The 21,821-nt window shown below is 42.2% G+C and overlaps 1 protein-coding gene across 2 annotated transcripts in view; it reads right to left on the reverse strand.

Moving 5' to 3' along the window:
* Positions 1-21,821, reverse strand: part of KIF26B (kinesin family member 26B) — a 292,881-nt gene that overhangs the window by 10,934 nt on the left and 260,126 nt on the right. For both annotated transcript variants that reach the window (XM_085576933.1, XM_021550443.3), the window contains exons 11-12: positions 16,288-16,450; positions 11,735-15,167 (exon numbers count right to left, since the gene is read on the reverse strand). In XM_085576933.1, coding sequence (XP_085433059.1) covers positions 11,735-15,167; positions 16,288-16,450 — 3,596 coding nt within the window. The remainder of the gene's footprint in view (positions 1-11,734; positions 15,168-16,287; positions 16,451-21,821) is intronic.

The raw sequence follows: 21,821 nt of genomic DNA on the forward strand, positions 1-21,821 counted from the left end.
ACATCTGAGATAACCCAATGCAGGAAAAAGAGAGCACAACCAGAGCTGATTGACAGACAGTTCTGGGCAGACATGGATCTCTACAAGGCCCCTTTATACCAAACAACCTGAGATTGCCATCCTATGACACTTGTCATAGCTGTGTTTATTGCTCAAACTGCACCCCAGGAAAAATACTCATGCCAGAACAAATGAAGCCATACAAATACCAGCAAGCAGGAGTTATTTTAGTTCTGTGGTACCAGTCACTGGAAGACAATGTCAGCATTCCATTACCTTGAATGCATTTCAGTTAATCTGTAGATTAAAATGTCTGATCAAGAGAAGAGTCAGATCTTGATAAAAGGAAAGGCAAGACCTGACCCATTACTGTAGCCAAAACCTGACAACAACAAGACAGGCAGTTTGGGAAGAGCCCAGCAAAGGGGTCTGCGATTCTAATGGCGACTCTTGTCAACAGTGCTGGAGGAAGGTAACCAAATGCTGGGAGCAGCTGCACACTTCAAGGGAGATGAGAGAGCATGGTGGACTATTCAATTTTATTACATGCAGGCAAAGATCCTGAAAAAGGCTCAGACCCTCCTGGGAAACAAGTCCTCTGCTTGCTTAGATGGGAAGGACCCTGAGCATCATCCTAGTGTTACTCAAGATCAAAAGGATTTAGGCATTAAATATGTTTTAAAATACTTTTCAGGCTTTTAACCATGGTGTCTCACAGAAGCAGCCTCTCAAATTTAGTCAGAGTGTAAATACAATCTCTCTGCTGTTCGACAACTTTTAGAGCCAGTGATACCTACAAGCATCAGATCTGACCTTCTGTTTAATGCACCCTGTGCTGTTAATTATTTTTCCTTTCTGCCCTACAGCATGGTCACATCTCCTTTTCTGACATGCCTTTAGACTAGCTGTAGCATTTCAAGGAAGCAGCTGAGCAGACTGGAAATTCCTTCTGCCCAGTTCTCCATGCATGACTGGATTACAATTAAGTGCCTTTTTCTGTGATGCTTGATTTTCTTCTTTTCCCCACTGTGACTGTTAAAACCACCTTCTTGTGCAATGAAGCAGTTTTAAACCACTCCACTGGAAAAACTCTGTCTCCAGTCAGAGTCAAAGTCCAGGTCCAAGACTCTCTGGAAATGCAGGTGGATGGCTCCAATGCACCTTGCCACATGAACAGCATCGGCCTCCTTCTTGAAGCAAAGCAAAACAGATTGCTGGGGTACAAAGTAGAGGAATTATAGTAATTTTTTTTTTTTTTTTTGGTATTTTGTTCTAATTCATATCAGTTTGGCTCAATGGGAAGCAGAAGCCTGCAGTCTAGAAGGAGTGCTCTAACCTGAGGCTTCCTTTAATAGCACTTGGCCCTTGGGAGAGAGGCAACTGAGAGTGCAGCAGTGGCAGGAGACATTAACTCATTGTGTTTTTCTAGCCAGAGCTCGTGTCTGGATTGCCTGTGGGTTATGACAACAGGACAGGCTGCAGCTCTGAACTCATCTCAGGATGATTTATCTGAGGAGTAGAGTGCTTTGAGGAGGAATTAAAATGAAAGATCTTCTTATTCTTTCCTGTAAGGTAAAAGTGGATCTAGTTTGTTCTAAACATACACTGCTTAGTAGGCTGCTTATTAGCCCAGGTACAGAAAATAATGGTGCCATTTGACAGGAGGATCCTGACACTGACTTCTCCATTTAGTCTCTGGTTTTTATCTTATTTTATGTTAATTAGGATCAGTAAGGAAATACAGCCTAAGCAAAGCTTTGGGGTGAATATCACAAAGCAGTTGACAGCTTTCTCATCCCCAACAACACACAACAATTAAATTTGTTAAAATTAGTGCAGTTTTCCATTCATATAGAAAATATCCATCTGAAGTCCCAGATTTATTTGGTGTGCTTGATGGAGTTAGGATCTCATCAGTTTTGATTCTATAATAAATAACATGCTTTGTGGGAATTACAGCACACTACTCCTCTATTCCCTATGTATGACTTATGAAGAAAGTGGGCAGCCAGGAAGCTCAATAGGAGCAGATCTCAGCACCCTCCCACTTCTGCCCACCTCTGCACCTTGGCAAAATGGCTGACCCTGCCACCATGTAAATAGAATTCATTCCTCCATTCAAAAAAAAAAAAAAAAAAAAAAAAATTGTACCAAAAATCAATCAGAAATAAACACAGTAAGATGAACTCAGGGTAAAATAACTTCACATTCATTTATGACCATGCAGTATGTAAAGCAAAATGTCATTTGTTAAATGCTCTGAATAATGTGTTTTTCACTTAGTTTGAATTTACACACTCTCAGAATAACCTCTCTTGAACCTAGCTTGAGTATGAATAACCAGGCTGTGAAATAGCCAAGAAAATACACAGGATACAAGATTTAATTTTGCAACAGATCTATTGCTCTACCTTAAGCTATAGGTTAAGTTTTGGGCAGGTTAAATTTATGATAAAGAGAGTAGCACAGCAGTGAAGGTGTGCAGTGTGAAAGTAGATCTGAAGAGTGAATAGTGGTACTGAAGCTAAAATATATTTCAGCAAAGGTAAGACCAGAGGAGCCTTAAGGTATGAGAAATACAGATCAAGGTATGTGAGAGTAACTTTAGGGATAAAAAGGCACACTGACCTCAGCGAAATTGCCAAACTGCAAAAGGATGTGTGCTCATAAAAATGTGTTTTGACCAGGGCAAGAGCTCTAAAAAGTCTGGTTTTGCTTAAGTACTGTATATTTTGGAGTGTTCTCCTTAGGCTGCTTTCCAAGCACACATTCCAGATGGAGCATCTTTTCTGGGAAAAAGGTAAAGGCAAAAACTGCAAGTACAAAATCTTAATGAAAAACAGTGTGATGCATATCTCTTCAAAGCAGGATACATCCAAATGGGATGCAAAACAACTGCTGTCCTAGAAATTTCAAGGTGGTTCAAACAGAAAATGAAACTGTAACTTGATATAACAACATTTCAGAAGTTTATATTGTGTGCTCAAAGGTGGGATGTGGAGCCAAAGCTATTCCCCACAACATTTAATGTTATGAGATGTAAAATTTCCTTTCTGTACAGTTGCTGCTCTTCAGCATTTTGGTTTTCCTCACCAGACAGTCCAAGGTAATTATAAAAACCAGACCTGGTTAACTAGAGCAGTACACCTAAGCTATTCCTCTGGTGGTTCCAACAGCAATGGCACTGATGTCAGTTGTCAAGCTTTTCTTACTAGCAAAGATTATCTATCCTATTTCCTCTGCTGCTCTTCACTATCTGACAACTGGGCTTCCATTCCATTTGAGTCTAAAATGTGATGCTGACTGCCTCTCATTTTTATTTCCTAATGGGATCTGACCTTATGGTCAATTATCCATGATTGAACCAACTCCTCCCCTTTCCTTTGACCTCCTTTCTCCTAGTTTATTTTATTGCCAGGGAAGAGCACACTAGCTATTCACTCCATGGATTTTCATAGAGTTTGCACAGTTCCACTCCTGAAGGGGAAGTCCTTGCCAGTGTTTTCAAGTGGAAGGCCCCTCTGATGATGTGGGGACTTCACCAGAAGTATTTAGGGTTCCCATCTTGAAGTCAGTACTCCAAACACCAAAGAACCAAGGTCTATATTGCCAGAAAATCCAAACAGCAATCACTCATCCTCACAACTCAGATTACACAGATTGTATAGAAAGGACCATGTTGCAACCAAATACCTGGAACAGGATACATTGGGAGGATCCATCATTCAGAAGAAAATTTTATATGTCCATCTCACTGTAAAATAATTCAGGCCATATTCTTTATTGACTGTTAGGCAAGCCCACTGCTGTCAATTGATACAAAGTACAAGGACACTTGAGGCAAGAAATCACTTGCTTCATGTTTATTGGAATGAAGCAATGCTTGTTTATAATATTCCATCCACACCTATACTAGATATGCTGTTTCTGTACCAGTATAAGGAATGTGCTGATGTACATCCAACTTCTAATTTTCTTCTATCAACACAGTTTTTCTACGCAGTTTATTTCTTAACCTTGCTTTCTGAATTACTCTATTATTTTTAAAGGAGCTTTGCAGGGCAGTTTAGAGCTGGCGAATGAGCACTGCTGAAACCAGATAAGAAAGCAGGCCTCCTGTGACATGGCAGGTTGACAAGTAATCTGAGAGATGCTCCAGGGAAGATGCACATCACCCACAATTCCTAGGAAAAAAAAAAAAAAAAAAAAAAAAAAAAAAAAAAAAGAGCCAAACAGTCTCTTCTAAACATTTCTCTCTCTTCAGACTGGATTTTGGTTTAACAGGCATTTGTCAGCATTGTGGCCTTATTTAAGAAGCTGGTTATTATTACTATAGTACTGCATTGAAGAGCTGCTCCAGTCACCTGGACAGCAAAGGCAGAGCTGGAGGGGGAAGGGCTCTAAAGCCAGAACAGTGGCTCCCACCAGGACAGTGGTGGAGGCATTCCGGTGAGCCAATTCTGTAGCAGTGTCAGGAGCAGGTTTTATTTACACCCAGACTAATGGTGTGCGACTCAGTCATGCATGTTACATGGAGCCTTCACCGTGCACAATAGCCTGCTGCCACTTCCTCTATTAAATCATTCCTATGTTCATGTACCTGAAAGCTCAGTGCTGGCATGCAGTAGTCAAGCATGTAAAAAATGATTACTCTGATCCCTTTCAACACAGATTTGCTGCATGAAATGGCCTGGCTTTGACCTGGGAAAATCAATGCTTTTGTTTTAATGAACAACAACAACAACAAAAAATTGGAGCTGAAACCTGAGCTTCCCCTCCCTCTACTCACCCCAGGGCTGTCCAGTCAGCAAGTCACATGCATGAAGTGGTCGCCTGCATGCCAACAGCATTTACTCATATAATTCTAAACATCCTTTGTCATGGTAAAAGCATAGTGCAGGCTATCAATTAGCTGCCATCACTTGTAAGCAAGTTAAAGTAGAAATGCTGGAGGTGCCCTACAGCTTTCTGATACAAAGGGCAATTTTCAGCTCCCCACACTGTGCCTTAGGCAGTCTAAACATAAGAAATTCCTTTTCACTTGGATTCAACAAGAAAAGCTCAGACTCTGTTGGTGTTTTGTTTCGTCATTATAATTTTGGCCATGTTTTAAAATGAGATGCTTTGCAATATTGGTTGGAGACAGACTTTCATAATTTACAGGCTGTAGATTCAGCCTCTGGCTTTTTCTGCTGCTTTCATAGAAGGAGCTAAGTGCTTCCAGAGACTAAATATGTTCAAATATAGAGTTTTCAGGGCTTTCCAGGAACGTCTATATCACCATCTTTAAAACCATCCCATCAGTGAAACCCAGAGCATGAGGAAAAAGGAGGCTAATTGTAGATAATTAGTTATGTCTTAACAGTCTGTCTTTTCATTAAAGTGTTTAAAATCATGTAGCAATCTGCTCTTCTTTGGTGTTGAACGTTAGTACTGAGAAAGAGCTGCAAGGGGTCACTACCAAGTTAACACCAAGGCTCCATCTCTGAAATAATCCAGTCCTGTTTTTCATTGAGAATCAAATGCTGCAGCAGGAATCTTTAATTATCTGTAGTCAGTTCCCCATGCAAAGAAGATGAAAGGCATGTGCACAAAAACACACACCCAAATCCTATCCTGGACTGACAAAAGCAGGGCTCTCCAGATTCCAAGATACGCAGATCCAGCTCAGGGCATAGCTTTAAACTTCAGGAATTCAAGCTTTGGAAGCCTTCATTTTTCCCCAGTCTTGTTTCTACTTGGCCTGACTTTCAATAATATCTCTTAGGTTTTTGTTTTCTGATGTTCACTGATACTTAACGTTCAGGAAAATGGTAAGTACCAGTGGCTCTGACTGACCCAACTGGGAAGTGCTTTACTGAAAAGGACTTTATGCCCGAAGTCTGATGTCTTTGAGCTGCTTCCTTCTGTCTCACATCTTTTTCTCATGCCCCAGTCCCAGGAGAGGGCCTGTGCACACCAGCTGAGAAGCGGGGGTCTCCACCAGCACCTAATGGCTGCTGCTCCCCCAGCCCTGCTGGGGCCACAGATCACTGCCTTCAGTGTTTCACCCTGCTGACAGAAACCCCAGCACCAGCAAAGCTCCAAGCTCAGACTCAGCTCCAAAAAGCTTCAAAACTAGAGGAATCAAAGGAGATACACTCCTTAGCAGAAGTCTGTCCTATCTCAACAGAGGCCTGCAAGAAGTGACACACTGAAGTAGGTTTCCTTACAGAGACTACTGAAACACTATAAAGGACAAGAACGTGTAAATACATGTAGGAGACGGCAGGAAAAATCTGGAAACTACACATTTATGTATGTAACATGAAAATGCAAACACAACTTGGCTTTACTGGATAAACCTTATAAGAGCCTAGACTCTTCCTTTGCTATTACCTCACAGTGGGTGAGTCCCAGAGTTAACACCAAGGCTCCATCTCTGAAATAATCCAGTCATATTTTTCACTGAGAATTATTGTAAAGTAATGTCCACATACATCCAAACTCAGTACAAGATGCTAAAAAATCAAACCAGAAGAGCAAAAGGCAGGTAGATAGCATTCTGATCCAAGGACCTTGCTATTACTTTTTTTTTTTTTTTTTTTTTTTTTGTTTTTTTTGTTTTGTACCAGCATTATCTGCTCTTATGAGCTGGTAACAAGAGAACATAGAAATTACATGAGTTGCCCAAGGTGATACAGCGAACCAGCAGCACATCAGAGAATACAACACAGACCTTGCAAGCCCTAATTTGCTGCCCTGCTTGCCTCCCTCTCATATCTGTTGCACCCCTGGGATACAAATACAGCCTTGGTAAAACTAAAGTTAAACCAGAATGCACTTCCTGACCACATATAAGAGTATGTACTATAAAAGCACTCTTATCACTGCCTTTCCATGGAGCGGTACTGGGCCACCACACTTGGAATTTCTGAGGAGTTAAAAAATAATAAATAACTGCTGCAATTTGTAACTGTACAAACTATGCCGTAACACTTCAGTGTGTTCAAGACAACACTGCCTACCCAAGAGAGAGGAAGCTGAAGCCAGAGAAAGAAATATGGCTGTTGTTTCTTACAGGAAAGGGTTAATGGAGTGAGCAGAGAAATCAAAGTACAACGCAGTTGTACAGATGATTGCAGGCACAGAAGGATGAAGGGCCTGTCACAAAAAGAAAATAACAAATGGAACTCTGTTTTCCATTGCTCAGCAAGGGCACAGGAGGATGTATGGCAAAGTTAACTGTGGTTGAGGTTAGGAGTTGAGGGTGCCTGTAATTCAACCCTGGATCTGGCTCTCACTTGGCTGAGGGCATTAGGCAAGCCAGCAACAATCTTTACCTTCATTTCTCCATCTGTAAAATGGGGTCTGGAATAATACTTACATCACAGTGTGGATTAAAGAGAAGCTATACAAAGTTTGGAAATGTACAACCATAGAGGGCTAAACAGTTTTGTTCTGCCACAAACAGTCACTTTGGGCCAATATATGCTGACATCATATTACAGAACCGATGTTAGATGTTAGAAAAATGGGAATATTTATTAAATGCATAGATTAGCTTCAGGGGAAAGGTTTACATGCTTCACAAAGCAAAGACAGGATTTTTCAATAGGTACCATAATGCAAAAGGAATTTTTTTATTATTATTTTCTTCTAATTTTGTACATATACGATTTTGTACTGCACTGTCCATGAACTGTACAGGTACCCAGACAGAGCCCAAAAATTCACCTAAGGTTAACAGTGAAGGATATGAATTAACTTTATCCTTCAAAAGCTGTCAGTGTAGGTCTGATGCTTCATGTATGACATTCAAGGCAGAAGCACCTACACATACAAATAATGCACTTAAGAGCACTGAAAGACAGGATCTTAATCTCAAGAAAAAAATTATCTCTCTCCAATGTGTCAGAACTTCAAAAGTAATTGCGAGATCTTCTGGTGATTCTCTTAAAGACTCTTTATAGCTCCTTTTACAGGGGCCTTGGGCTGATTCATGTTGATCATGTCTGACAGCTAGCATTTCTGTTAATAATAATCATAAATAAAGTGGACAAGGTTGCCTGACCTGAAATGAGCATATCTATAGTGCCATATCCATTAAAGCACAGTGGATCTGTGACTGCAAATCAGGAAGGGTCCAATGCTCTTGACACTTTATATTAAAATAATATCTGTCTTTTAAGATCTCAGAACCTTTATGTGCTAGCTTTTTCATTAAAAAGTGTTCCTTAAAAGATAACACTCACACTGTAAGAAAGGAGATGCTACAGAGGATGAAAGATTACAAAACTTCATATTTTTTCATTTTACAATAAAAATACATTTGCGAACAGCTCTATTCTCCCTTATACCTTAACTCCTCCTTCATGTTCTCCTGCATTGAAGTAATAATCCTGCTTTTATGCCATCATAAATCTGCTGACATGTGAAAAATTATACTATTATCAAACACATCAAAACAGAATTATGATTTCACTGCTGCCAGACCAAATGCAAACAGGAGCTGGGTTACATGAAAGTGAAGCCTGATTAATTTCTGGGCAGTGGTTTTCTGCTAGAAATAGGGATAGTAGTAAAGATTGAGTTTTTAATTTCCATAAAAGCCCTGGTTTCAGTAATACGCAAGTCATTCCATACAATACAGGAATTACTTGCTGATATAGGGAATCACTCTCAAAAATAAAGCATCAGAGATGATACACTGAGAACCTCTCCACATCAGGTGACATGCTAAATTAAGAGAAAAGCCTTGTAAATTACTTTAAGGGAGGTCAGTGTGCCAGGCTATGCTGAGTCCACTAGGACAGGCAATTTCCAAGGACACAGACAGGCCCTTCACTAAAAACCCTCTAGCCCAGAGCTTCATGTCCAGCATCAAACAGATAATTGCAATGTTTCTGACTAAGGAGAAAGGAACCACCTCACATCAGCAATTAGATTGATTTATTGGCTGGCTAAAAAAGGTGGTTTTGGGGAAAAAGTTACACAGCAGTAAAAAAAGCAGCAAAGCTAGGACTCCTTATCTTCCCTGCTAATGAAAGGCTCGTACTTACCTCATCACTTGATAATTTTGCATACCTGTACTGCATGACAAACTAGTGTCAATGTTCTACCAGATAGGCTCAAGGCCTCTTCTTTCCTGGTGTGTCCTCCAGACTGCTACAAGAACAATCTTAAATCTGAGTCTCAAACAGATCTCTCCTTCATAACCCTCTTTTCATGACCACTGACACAATGTTCAGTCCTGCACAGGGTTTATCAAAAGCCAAAGCTGAGAGCCAAAATACAGTCCTGGTATAAAAGACAACACACAGATATAAAACTTGTCACATCACAAAAACAATGCTTTTGTCACTTGCATTTCCAACATTGTCCAGCCTCCAATGTGCTATCAGAGCAGAGAGAAATGAAATGAAACAAGCAATTTTGTGAGCATCAGAGTAAACAAATATTGGTCCTTTAGTGATTCAGTTTGGGGATGAACTCTGAAGTCTAAAGAATCTGGAGGTTCTGCTTGAAGTTTTCTCACAACTTTTCTTGTAAAACATCTCCCTTGGGGGAGTAAGGGGAACATTCTCTAGTATCTAATCTGTTCCCTCATCTGCACAGCTGCCTGTTTTTTCGCAGTAATTGATAAACTTTTCCATCTAAATGATCTGCAGAAAAAGCCCATATTAGATTGGCAGCTTCTCCACAGGACAGAATCAAGCTATCAGTAAACACCCACAAATGCTGTCTTTGTGGACAGCTTTGTTTTCCTTTTTTACAAGATAGAAATCATCCTTCTGTTTCTTGCAAGTTATTATTAAAAAGTTTATATTTGAATGGGGTTTTTAGAGGCAAAGCTCCTCAGAAAGAGGAAAATCAATTTAGTACCATTTAATTCAAGGGCTAGGAAAAGAGATTTTCTCAGAGGATGCAAAGTTAACTTCAAAAATATTATTCAGTCATTAGGTCTGGGCTTGCATTATGTTGAATGATCACTTTCAGATGCACCCTCTGAACAGGTACAATCAGCTCTGCATTTATGGATGTTGTTTTAATAGCAGTATCTATTATAGCATATCTGTGCTGCACATGTTCTTTCTGCTACCACAGTCAAAAGCATAAAGAGAGAGTTATGCATTACTCTGTTCACTGGAAATTAATTCCAAAGTGGAGTATCGCAGCAAGTGGAATGGCTGGTGAATTAGGAATGCTATGAGAAAAACACATTTTGGAAAGACGCAGCTACTGTAGAATAAGTAGCTACTGATATTCCATACCTGTGCCACCAGGTCCAATGTCAACCTAAATTTTTTTCAGAAGTAGATTAGGCAGGCTTTGCACTACAGGTTGGGAAAAAGGCATCCAGGAAAAATGTGAACTGATCAGCTCATAAATGGTCCCCATCCCTGTTCTGCAACTTCATGAAACTTGCTGTAATAGAAAGAGGTACCTGCACAGATTCTTGATATGACCCAGGAGACATGCTATCTGGGGGAGGGGACTTAGGAGACAGTCCCCCTGAACTACCACGGGAGGTAACAAGTGTGTAGTTTCCTGCCTCCCCTGTTGTCAATCTTTTGTTATACCTTCCTCTTGTTCTTGTCCATCATTAAGTAAGCCATACCCTAGTTCTGGAAAGTTCTTCGCTCTCTGTACCCCCATTGGTTCCTTCCCTGTAACCACTCCTTCCCCTTGTCCCCATTGGCTGTAACCCCATCATTCCCTCTACTCCACCCCTGAACCGTTCCCTCATTGGGTGTTTCCTACCCTGACCCTCCTTCTCTGCCACAGTTATAATCCTCACCCTGCCCTCAGTTTGGGGCTCTCAGTGCGAGCTCCCTTCCAGTGTGGTTTTCTCCCCTTCACTCCCCAACCTGCCTTTTCCTACAATAAGCCCTCTTGGAAACTAAGCCGCTTGAGTGTCATCCCGCCTTTGAGAGGAAGCTGCTTTACTGCTATCCGGCTCCTGTGGACCCAACTCTGGCGTGCCCAGAGGTCGAAGGACCCAGGCACCTTCAGCTATCTAATTAAAATCCTGATGTAGTGTGAAGCTACTAGGGATTATGTCTGAACAAAGTCTTCCCAATCCATTCCATGATCACTAAAAAATTTCAGATTTGAAAATGCTTCAGTGCAATAGTTTCCATATATTGTTCTTAATATTACCTATTATTTATTATAAATAAATTTCTGGGGAAAGGAGCAACAACGCAAAAGGCAAGAGTCTCAGGTACAGGATGACATCTTTCAAGTGGCATGGTGTTCCATCTCCCATGTGGAGAGAAGGAACTCAACAGTGGTTTTCAGATGTAGGGCATCTTGCACCTTTGGGCATCCAGAGCACACAAGGAGCAGAAACAGGCTCACAAAAGATACAGCTATTCAGCAAGACTCTGGTCTTGGGCTGGTGAAACATCATATTAAAGCACCTTTCTGGAATTAAACCAGAAGTATATTTGTATAAATACTTGAACGTGACTGTCACTGGCAATATTAACCAGTTTTTTGTTCATTTGAAGTAAACCGAAGTGAGAGTTCAGGAGGAGGCACCACTGCAAAGGCAATACAACCACAACCACACAGGATTAGTGAATGTTCCAAAATGAAAAAAGGCAGAGCCTTGGATACTTACCATGTCCTTGCTTCTCAGCTAAGAGGTGGAACTTGTCTTTAACTAGCTCACCCTTAGGGCCAGCCTACCCCCTGCATACTAATCTGCTTTGGTCTGCATCCCTCTTTCCCACTACCACAAGCTCACCTGCATTTAAGCGTTTCTTTGGGGTTTTGAGGCTCCGGCACCTGCCACTGGCAGAACTGCTGTTCTCGCTCATGGAGTCCTGCGCTGAGGAGGCACTCCCCGTTGCCTCGCTGTCCCTCATCATGCTCTCATAGCCACTGCTGCCCCCACTGTGGTAGAAGAGGGCTGTTTTCCCCATGGCAGGGGGCAGTTCCCCGCTCAGGACGCTGCTGTTGTCGCTCCCGTGGCCGCTGCTGCAGCGGTGAGGTTTCCGAGGAGGGGTGACCTTGCTGTAAGGTGAAGGCAGCATGTGAACAGCTGGCTTCTCATCTCCCAGCAGGCCCCCACACTCCTCTGTCTCCAGGCTTCCTGGCAGCTGTACTCCTCTGGCACTGGTGCTCCCTTGGAGCAGCTCTGAAATCCGCCCATTGACAGCTCGAAGGGGCAATTTGGAAGCAAGGCTGGAGCCCCGGCTTCTGCTGAGGGACTGCATTGACCAGGACATGTTCTTCCCACTTGGAGGCAAACTGGAGCTCTGCCCTACAGACTGAGGCAGAGACTTGGTGGAGAAGCTGAGCGTTTTGGTGGCAGAGGCAGAGAGGCTGCGGGCCTTGGGACTTGCCAGTAGAAGCTTGCTGACAGCTGAGATCTTTGACTGGCTAGCTTTTGGGGAGGCACCTGCCGACTGAGAGAGGCCTGAGTTGGTGGGTGAGGACATGGCACTGCGGCTGAGGGTCCTTCCAGCCCTAGGCATGGTGGTGTCTCTGCCAGGGCTCGTTTTGGAGCTCACAGAGGACAGACTTTCTGCTCTTTCCAGTGACAAACACTCATAGTGGCTTCCTGTGGACCACCCTAGGGAGCTGGTCCTGCTGGCAAGCTGCTCCAGCTTGGCACTGAAGAGCTTGCTGCTGCTGTTGTTGATGCTGCTGTCTATGCCAGGGCCTTTTTGTTTGGCATTCTGCTCCTCGGGGAAGCTGGCCAGGAAGGACACAGGCTGGCTGGAAGGACTGCTTGTGGTGCTGTTGGCTGCACTGTTCTGGGGGCTGGCTCTGTTCTTTTGATCCAAGCTTGACTTTCTCACAGGTGGCAGAGGAGGGGTCCCTTTGGGACGAGTGAGTATGCAGTGTTTGGGAGAGGACATTTTCTTGTCAAGGCTAGCCTTAGAAAAGGGGAGGAGGGCAGGAGAACTGACTCCACTGCTGTCAGTAAAAGTAGGATGGAGATGACTGTCAGATTCCTCCACCTTGCTTGCCTTTGGGAGCCCTCGAGGGAGGCTACAGTTCTTCAAGCCATCACTGAAATGAACAGGGCTTTGGGTTGCAGATCTGGATGCTGCCACCTCACACCCATCCACAATCCTTTTTAAACTGTCAGATCCTGGGGAAATAGAGGTGTCTCCACTGCTGCTGCTAAACCTGTCCATGGAGGACTGTTTTGTGCTGTGCTCAGGCTTGGCTGAAACCGCAACTGCATCAGGCCTTGGCCCATCACTGTTCCCAGAGCTGTCCTTTTTAACATCTTCTTCTCTCTTCAACCAAGGGTCTTCAAATTTGATAACCTTCTTCTCAATGGATTCTTTCCCATCATGGGGATGAACAGCCTTTGGGTCTGCAGTTACAGTAGGTACAGCATAATCAGTGTCTTGAACTTTGAAGGAATTAACAGCAATACATGGATACACAGTAATGTTCGTCTTCATTGGGATGTAGCCCTCACAGCTGCTGAGACTTGCTGTATTTTTGATTGTGACAGTAGTTTTGCCTAGAGCTGATATTTTACAGCCTTTGATGGATGGCACTTTGCCGAAAGCTTCCTCCCCCATTTCCGACATTATAAGCATGTTGTCAGTCACTGACTTCTGTTTGTCATTTACACAAATCATGCTCGCACTTTGTATGGTGCTCGCAAACTCGGAGACAGGGGGCTCTGCCATAGCTTCCCCATGCCCATAGCATGCCTGGGCTATGAAACTGTGGCACGAATGTTCACCGTCACTGCCTGTGCTCATTTCGTTCAACCATGAGTTGATGGATGAGCGCCTGCTGCCATCGTCTTGGGGTTTGTCATCCAGACTCAGCTTTGGAAGAGGAAGGAACTGTGTGATACTGACTTCAGACACAGGACCTGCACTGGAGTAACATTCAAGATCTTCAGAGATACTGCTGATAATACTGACTGGCCTAGAGCCAGAGGCCAAAGCCTGCACAGAGCAGTCGCTGTTAAAACTGATGATACTGGTTGGGCGCCCATTGTCAAGGACACCACTAATGGTCAGCTCTTCCACAAGGGTGAACACAAGCTCATCCTCTCCATTCAGCTCCAATGGCTGCTGGACAGTCACCATGGTTGTGCTCAGAATCTCCTTCTTGGATTCTGGAGAAATGCCTTGTTGCCCATCTTCATTGAGAATGGTCTCTTCAAAATCCCCATTGTTGGATGACACTGACTTTTTCATAATCTGAGGGCTCATGCCTACAGGTGGTGTCCGGATTTCTGGCTGTAATAAAGATTCGGTAGATGTCATGGCAGCATCCTTACACAGGGGAGCTAGTGGGGGAGTGGAGCTGGGCAGGACTCCTTTCTGTGTATAGACCTTGCACCTCTGGGAAGGAGAGGTTGGTGGCTTATACTCAGATGTCTTTGAGAGGCTTGCAATGCCAAGCCGGGGTGAACCCATTGGCCGAGGTTTGCCTTCCACAAATGCAGAAGTGTTGAGACCTTCTCTGCTGCTCTGCAAGCTGGTGCTGTGTGCTAACTGACAAGAGTTGAGCTCTTTACTAGAGCTGCCTGTTACACTCCTGGGAGAAGAAGGAGTTGAAAGATTGCTATGAGCTCCAGAAGGAATAGGGGAGTAATTTCTCCTAGCTTTGCTGGGTGTTGTGTTTGTATTTTCCTTTGCTTCTCTATCAGGATGCTGACATTCTGGCATGATATCTTCCTTATCTGACTCTGGTAAGTGGCTAAGCTCTGCCAGCTGGCTTGAGACAGCACACTTAGACATCTGGTCTGAGCTAAATTGAGCAGGCATCTCTTCAAAGGGAAATTTGTCGGTCTCTTCACTGCCATCTATGCAATCCAGTCTTTCCTGGAGCTCTGCAAAGGTGTTGCACTTCAGGCAGTCTCTTTCAGATGTGCTGGGCCCTGATTCACTAACTTCCTCCAACCTGCCCTCATTTTTGGTCTTTTGCAGAGCAGGAACTATGGGAACAAAGTCAGGGGGGCCCTCATTATCTGTCAGTTCCTTGTCAGAAAGGGCAGTGCCATTGGGGCCAACGTAAATCACCGTGTCACACGATTGCTCACTGCTGGATGAATAATCAGGATCACTTGATAAATGCAAAATAGGGAATTCTGGGTCCACAGTGTTTCTAGAATGGAAAGGCCTTAGCTGGGTTGGCCTTCGCATCCGGCCCTCCTCACAAGAGCTCTCTCCTCCAGAAGAACTTGATGTGTACTGCAACATGAGAGAGAGAGGGCGGGGGAGAGAGAGAGACGTCTTTGACATTTCAGCATTGCAAGCTGCTCCTTGCACAAATGACAAACACAAAAAATTCATGGCCACATATGAACTGGGAAATCTCTAAACTAAGGCACAAAGTTCTGAAGCTGCTTATCCACAGCCCTGGATCAAAGTCATAGCTATGTTCAATGAAGGACCCAAAGCCCCAGCTCTGAGTCCCACTCAAAATCATAAGACGTCAAAAAAAAGTACTAAAAATATGGACTAAGTTATGTCCCTTTGCCTGGCCAAAGAAATCAGGTATTTGGCAAAGGCTTTGCTTATTTTGTGTGTGCGTGTACATTTGTGTATTTGAAGAGGAACAAAAAAACTGATTACATATGACCACATACTACCAGTGTGTGGAATTGTATAATGTGTATCCAGAGGTCTCTGGAGACAGAGTGCTCTGACGGTGTGTGGACTGAACACTTCATTTGTCTCTCTTCAATCAATTGACAAAAAAAAAAGCTTTTGTCAGTCTGCCAAGTAAAATTAAATGTATAAAATTCATTCATTCTGCCCAATTCACACCATAAGTTGCACAAAAGCAACCATAACTCTCTAACATGAAAATGAATATAATCTATCTTCACTCTACTTCTTGGAAAATCTATCACCCGTATTTAGAAGCAGTGGGAATAAAACAGTGGTCAATGCTGGCACTGGACACAATTGTTCTGCCTTTATTTTTCTTCCACTCTCTCTGAGAAGCATATTGAATCTAATGCTTAATTAACCCAAATTTTCTTTAACTTTACAGCAGTTTCACTCATTATTTCATTAGCACTAAGAGCATAAAGGAAAATAAATGCTCCCTGACAGCAATATTATTAAAACAAGGTCATCTTACAAACCTGCTACAACATATGTGTCTGAACTTACTCCTATGTCTCTGAAGCTGAAGCATTTACTCCTCTGATACTGCATGCTGACACTTGCCTAGGACTGGGTATATACATCCCATACACTTTGGAACTGATTACTGATTTTGTTACACGGTATTCTATCCACTGAAGGATCATTCTTCCTCCTTCCTCCATCATTATAAGAAGGGAGTAACGCATCATCTCACCTTAGTTTTCTTTTTCTTCATCCTGAGGACCCTTGAGGCAATCTGGATGGTGGAGAGCGTCTCAGCGTAGTTGCCCGCAGCGGCTGAAATGTGAGCAATCATCGTGGTGCGGCAATTCATGTTCCCCAAGGACTCTCGGAGCAACATGGTCAGCTTGCTGTCCCTGCAAAATAACATGAATTAAGGCTACATCAGCCAGCAAGGTTTTGCTTTGGTGCAACTTGGATCATGGCAAGATATTTTCTCCTCTTTTTTATGGAATCCTAATTAGTTTCTTTCCTCAGGTTTGCACTACTTTGTGCAGCTGAGCATGCTGAAAGACCCTGGACTACAATTCAAACTTCTTTTCCCACTTCCCCTTTTCTTTCTCCTTTTGGTCTCAGTCCTTTCTCCACTGTTACCATTGTCAACAGAGAGATGCAGACCAGCACTGTTAAGGAGCCACAGCAGCAAACATCAAACTGATGCTCTTTTGAAGTGCACAGTGCCCAGACAAACCCTGGCCCAGCTCTGGAGGACAAGAGGGTACTGGATTAGATTACAGAACACAATTTTTTTTTTTTTTTGCCTCCTAGGGCATTGGGTAACTCAATATTAGTAACAGTTAAGTCACTGAAGTCAGTTTTGGATGATGCTGGTAAAATAAAAACCAATAAAGCCTTCAAGCTTCATACAATTGTTCTTTCATATTAGATCTTTTCTTTCACCGAGGCAGAAATCAAATTTTATGTTCTTGCCATTTACTCTATTGTTCAGCATCAGATAGCTTTTGAAATGCTGATGCTTTATTGTGGGGCTGTCTGTGACTGGACTGAGAATATGAATTTTAACAGAATAATGATGCATATATAATACTTTTGAGGTGGCCATCTAATCCTGTAGTCAGAAATGCACAATATATAATTTTTAAAGAGACCTTTAGCTCTATGGTGTATACTCAGCTGGATGGTTATTTGGGAAATGGCATTGTGTTGAAGAGTGTCTCCTCTGTGCTAAAGGTTGTGGATGATGATTATATACAGCTGGAAACAAAGACAGCAACAGCCTGATATTTATCTATCACTAAAGGGATTGCATTCACTATTGTAATGATGGTGAAACTGTCAGTGGCTATGGATCCAATTTTTGGGGCTCACTGTTAAATATCTGCATATTACCTATGGTGCATGTGTGTCCTTGTTCACTCGCTTGAGATTTCCAGCTCACAGGAGTTCCGTGTAAAGCTGCAGCTGCTGGGAACTGAAGCTAGGCCACTGGATGGGACCAATGGGCAAACACCAAAACTCTTGGACCTCTCTTTTTTATTGAATAAACTACAATATTTGGGCTGCATATTTTGATGCAATGGCTCTGGAGGGTTCTCATCTCCTGAGGCTTCTCATACTTGCAATTTCAGCTTGACTAGAAATATTAAAAATAAAGGTGTTTTTTTTTTTGTCTGAGGATTTCTGCTTCCATCTGCTCCAGACACATTGAACACATCTAGCGTCTTTGAGAAGCAAACAAACATCCATAAAGACTATACTGAGACAGCCACACTCATTTCACTTGTGACCTAAGGCTGCTTTGAATCCACAGATCCAGAGGTAATAGGCTGCTGTGTCTCAGGTTAGTGTCCCTCTTTTCCATCACGGAATAATTAAGATGTCAAATTTTGTACATCAGTTACTGCCACTCCAATGCAGGGTAACACAAAAATTATTAACATTTCCACAGAAATCAATAACAAGCATTTCATTTGCCAGTAATTCTATCATAGCAAAACATGACATGACAGAGGAAAGTGCAAAAGAATACATTCTAAACATGTTGGTCTCCTGAGAATACATAACCCATGCAGCCAGCATGAGCTCTGAGGCGTGGGTCTCCTAGAGATACATGCATTAGGAATACAAAAAACACTGTACCACCTGCCTTGTATTGAAATGCCCACTTGCAAGAAGAATAATGATACTGAAGAAATATATATTTATAATTCATCCTCTGACATGGATGGGAACTAAAGGGCAGACTTGTTAAGGATTAAAGCATGACCCTAGCAGTAAAATGCCCAGCTAGCACTGATTTCTAATTTCAGAGTTTGTTCACTCAGCACAGGCTACATCTTGACTCTCGACTTCACCTCGTGCTCAGAAAAAATAACCAGCCTTGCATCACTACTGTACACTGAAAAATAACATAAAGAGGGAAAAAGTTACCAAACAAAGATTTTTGTCAAATCCAGATATTGTCATAAAACAAGTTCAGCTGTTCAGGGTTCAGTGATGTCCCACAATAACTCTCACCTACTAACTTCTGAAGGAAAGAAAGCAAGAAAATGGAAGAAAATGTAAGGCACAAAAATGTGTGGCCTAATTTTTAACCCACTCTATCCTCTTCAATTAAAATACTGGTAAAACATTCTGGATGTCTCACTGAAATCTGCTTGGCAGTCAGTGTGAGACACAAAGTAGATGCTTTGTTCTTCTGAGTGCTGGCATGGTATTTCTACCTGAAAAAAAAAAAAAAATGAAAGGCTATGTATTATTTCATTAGGTCATTTGTGGTCTGTTATCTGAAATTGCAAACTTTCCTGTGAAAGCAGAAGTTTTACAAAGAGGTCTGCACGCCTGCATTGGAAAGGCTTTGAGAAGCAAGACCTTTGATGATCCTCTTGCTCTACTATCTAAACTAAGACACAGAAAATTTTGAAGAAAGTTACAGAGCCTGCTGCTCCCAGGTGTATGTTTCTCACTGTGTTAAGCAGAGGCTGGCTAACAGAAGGTCCCAGATTTCTCATGGCAGCAGAGTGAAATGCATCAATGTCTTCATGGCAAATAAGAGAACTTCAGGAATGTTAATAGTCTATTTCTGTTCTGCTCCAAAAGTAATAAAAATTATAGGTCAGACCAACACAATGACTCCATATTATATACCTGTCTTCATTTTAAATGTATTTCTATCCCATACACTAATGATTTCACAGTTTAGGAAATTTACCCCAAACCAGCATGATTATGGGGATATAAAACACATATGAAATTGAAGGTGGGATCAGAATACCACATTTCAGACTCCAGAGGCTGTATATCAGTAAGTCAATTCTGCAGTCTTTTCAGTACTTAAGTCACCTCATCTTTTCTAACTACATCACTTGTTCTAATAAAATACATTACCTTTACTTGTAAACCTTTTCTTGCCTAGCTTCTTATACAAACATGGCTACAGAAAATAAACTACTAAATATTATTTATATATATCCCACCCAGGGAAAAACAAAAAATAAAGTATGCAAAGCTGTAGCCCTGGAAAAGTCCAGAGGCAACAGCCCTGTGTGCAGGAGACTAAATTCAGGTATCTCTACATATATGTCAGCAGGTATTGTACAGAGGTGCAGACGGCCAGGCACAAAGCCTCAATTCATTCAGATGTACATCTTCCTTTCAGCAAGAAGGAAAGATGTACATCTTTGTGCTCCTCTTATACACATCTGTATTTCCCTTCCTCATGAATGATTAATTATATTCAACTTCAAACAACATAGAATCTTACATTGAAGAATGAAGCACATAATATCATGATACGTGTCCTTGGACACTGCATAAATCACAGTTGCCCATGTACATTTAGTCAAAGTCTTTAATTTTGTGACTGGATGCTATTTTTCTACTAGAGCCCTGCCTTAAACCCTGCACAGAATAAACAGTGCCCACTGAACCATAATTTATTTAATCTTTCTTTTAATCCTTGCCTTGCAATGTATGGATTTATGCCTTATTTAGGACTACACAAACTCTGTTCTGAATCCTGAATGACCGATTTCTTCAGAGGCTCTTTATAATTTTTTATTTTCCCCGTGTAGCTCATCAATGCAGTAACTGATGAATCCCCCGAGGTGAGGCATATATTCCTCTGATAGTACCTGAATCACTGAAGACTTCATTAAGTATAGGTGTTTGGTGTGAAGCACTGATCTTTCAGAGTATTGATCATTACAGTCTTCAAAGTACAGCTAACTTTGACTTATCTTCAAGAGCAAATGGGGCAGCTGGTTCTCAAATCAGGATACCCAAAAAAACAGGAACATACAATTAGTAGCCCATCTAAAAATTTTAGGAACACATTGTCAGAACTAGTCTGAGGGTGGTATTGGTCCTTTCAGATTATCTCCCTTCTCTTCCACAGTCCTCCATTCCATATGTTTATTGACAATAATCACAGCACTGTACAGTCCTGATTCATGTCTAAAGCAGGTCCTTTATCTGCCTTGAAAAATGATGTTATTTTGGGATGGAGGGAGAGCCCTGAAAGGACAACACAATACACATAGCCCATTAATTTTGACATTTCCCGAGCCTATAGCAGTTGATTTTAGGCTCTAAAGGCACTTACTATATGTATTTTATGTAATTTCATGTGGATTTGTCATTACACTTCAACGAGACACCAACAAGCTTGGAACATTCCTGTGTATAAAATAGCCTCTGTTTCTAAATTAGCTAGCAGCAGCTGGCTGGCTGACACCTTTTGTTTGGACAAGCAGTAGAGAAGGAGACAATGACTCAAAATTTACCAGGGGGCTGTCTAGCATTTGCTACTTGTAGAAAAACACTAAGATTTGGGTGTAACACACTCCTTTCACGCATGGTAGAAAAGCTGTGCTCTCATGTGTTCATATCCTTTTTGACATGCTCTTCTCTGATCAGGCCTACAATCCTACAATCTTCTATCAGCATCTATCCTGGGCTTTCCTCATCTAACCTTTTTGCTTGTTCTTCTTCCCATACCCCAGTTCCTTCCCGAAACAGCCTGGCAGAGCTCAGTTTCATCCTGTAGTGGTCTAAGCAGCTGCACCAGATTTTGCCATTCTCCAGCATCACTGCTAGATACTCTTCCAGTGTTAAACTTCTCTTTTCTCCCCCTCTTCCTCCCATTAACATCTTCCACTCTCTCTGCCTAACCTCCAAGATCTCTCTCCCCACTCATGTTCCCCCTGCAGCTGTTCACTGACACCCAGCAGAGGAATTGCAAAACGTGGCCATAATTTGGCATGGCTGCTGTATCATGCTGCCGGGTGAGGGGCAGGCCAGGCGAGGGGGTAGAGAATGGTCAGTGCCTTCCCAGATCTTCCTATGCCAGGTCCTCCAGCTTTAACAAAATCTGTGTGTTTAAAGTGAGCTACATAGAAAGGAGGCAAATGGTAATTGCTTTTGTGTAGGGCTGCAAAATAGAATTCATGAATAGAAAATGAAGCAATAAGAATAAATATTGTGCTCAGGAAATTCACAGGAATTTTTGTTGCCCAGAATTTCATTCTGTGTGTGGGAGACACTAACACAGAATTGTTTCACAAAAATGAGGTAATACTGGAGAGGAAAATTCGGCTGAAATGTTGGAATAACAATTTTTCTGTGGAATTATTTACCCAGTTGTATGTTTTGTTTCCTGCATCTGCCCACCCCCCTCCCCCCCACCCCTCCACCCTAATAACAAATATTTCTTTTGTTTTCTCTTTCCTGTCACCCCACTACTGTGCAGATTTTGGCTATTCAATG

This window comes from Lonchura striata, chromosome 3, assembly GCF_050655825.1.
Source record: "Lonchura striata isolate lonStrDom1 chromosome 3, ASM5065582v1, whole genome shotgun sequence".
NCBI classification, from domain to species: domain Eukaryota; kingdom Metazoa; phylum Chordata; class Aves; order Passeriformes; family Estrildidae; genus Lonchura; species Lonchura striata.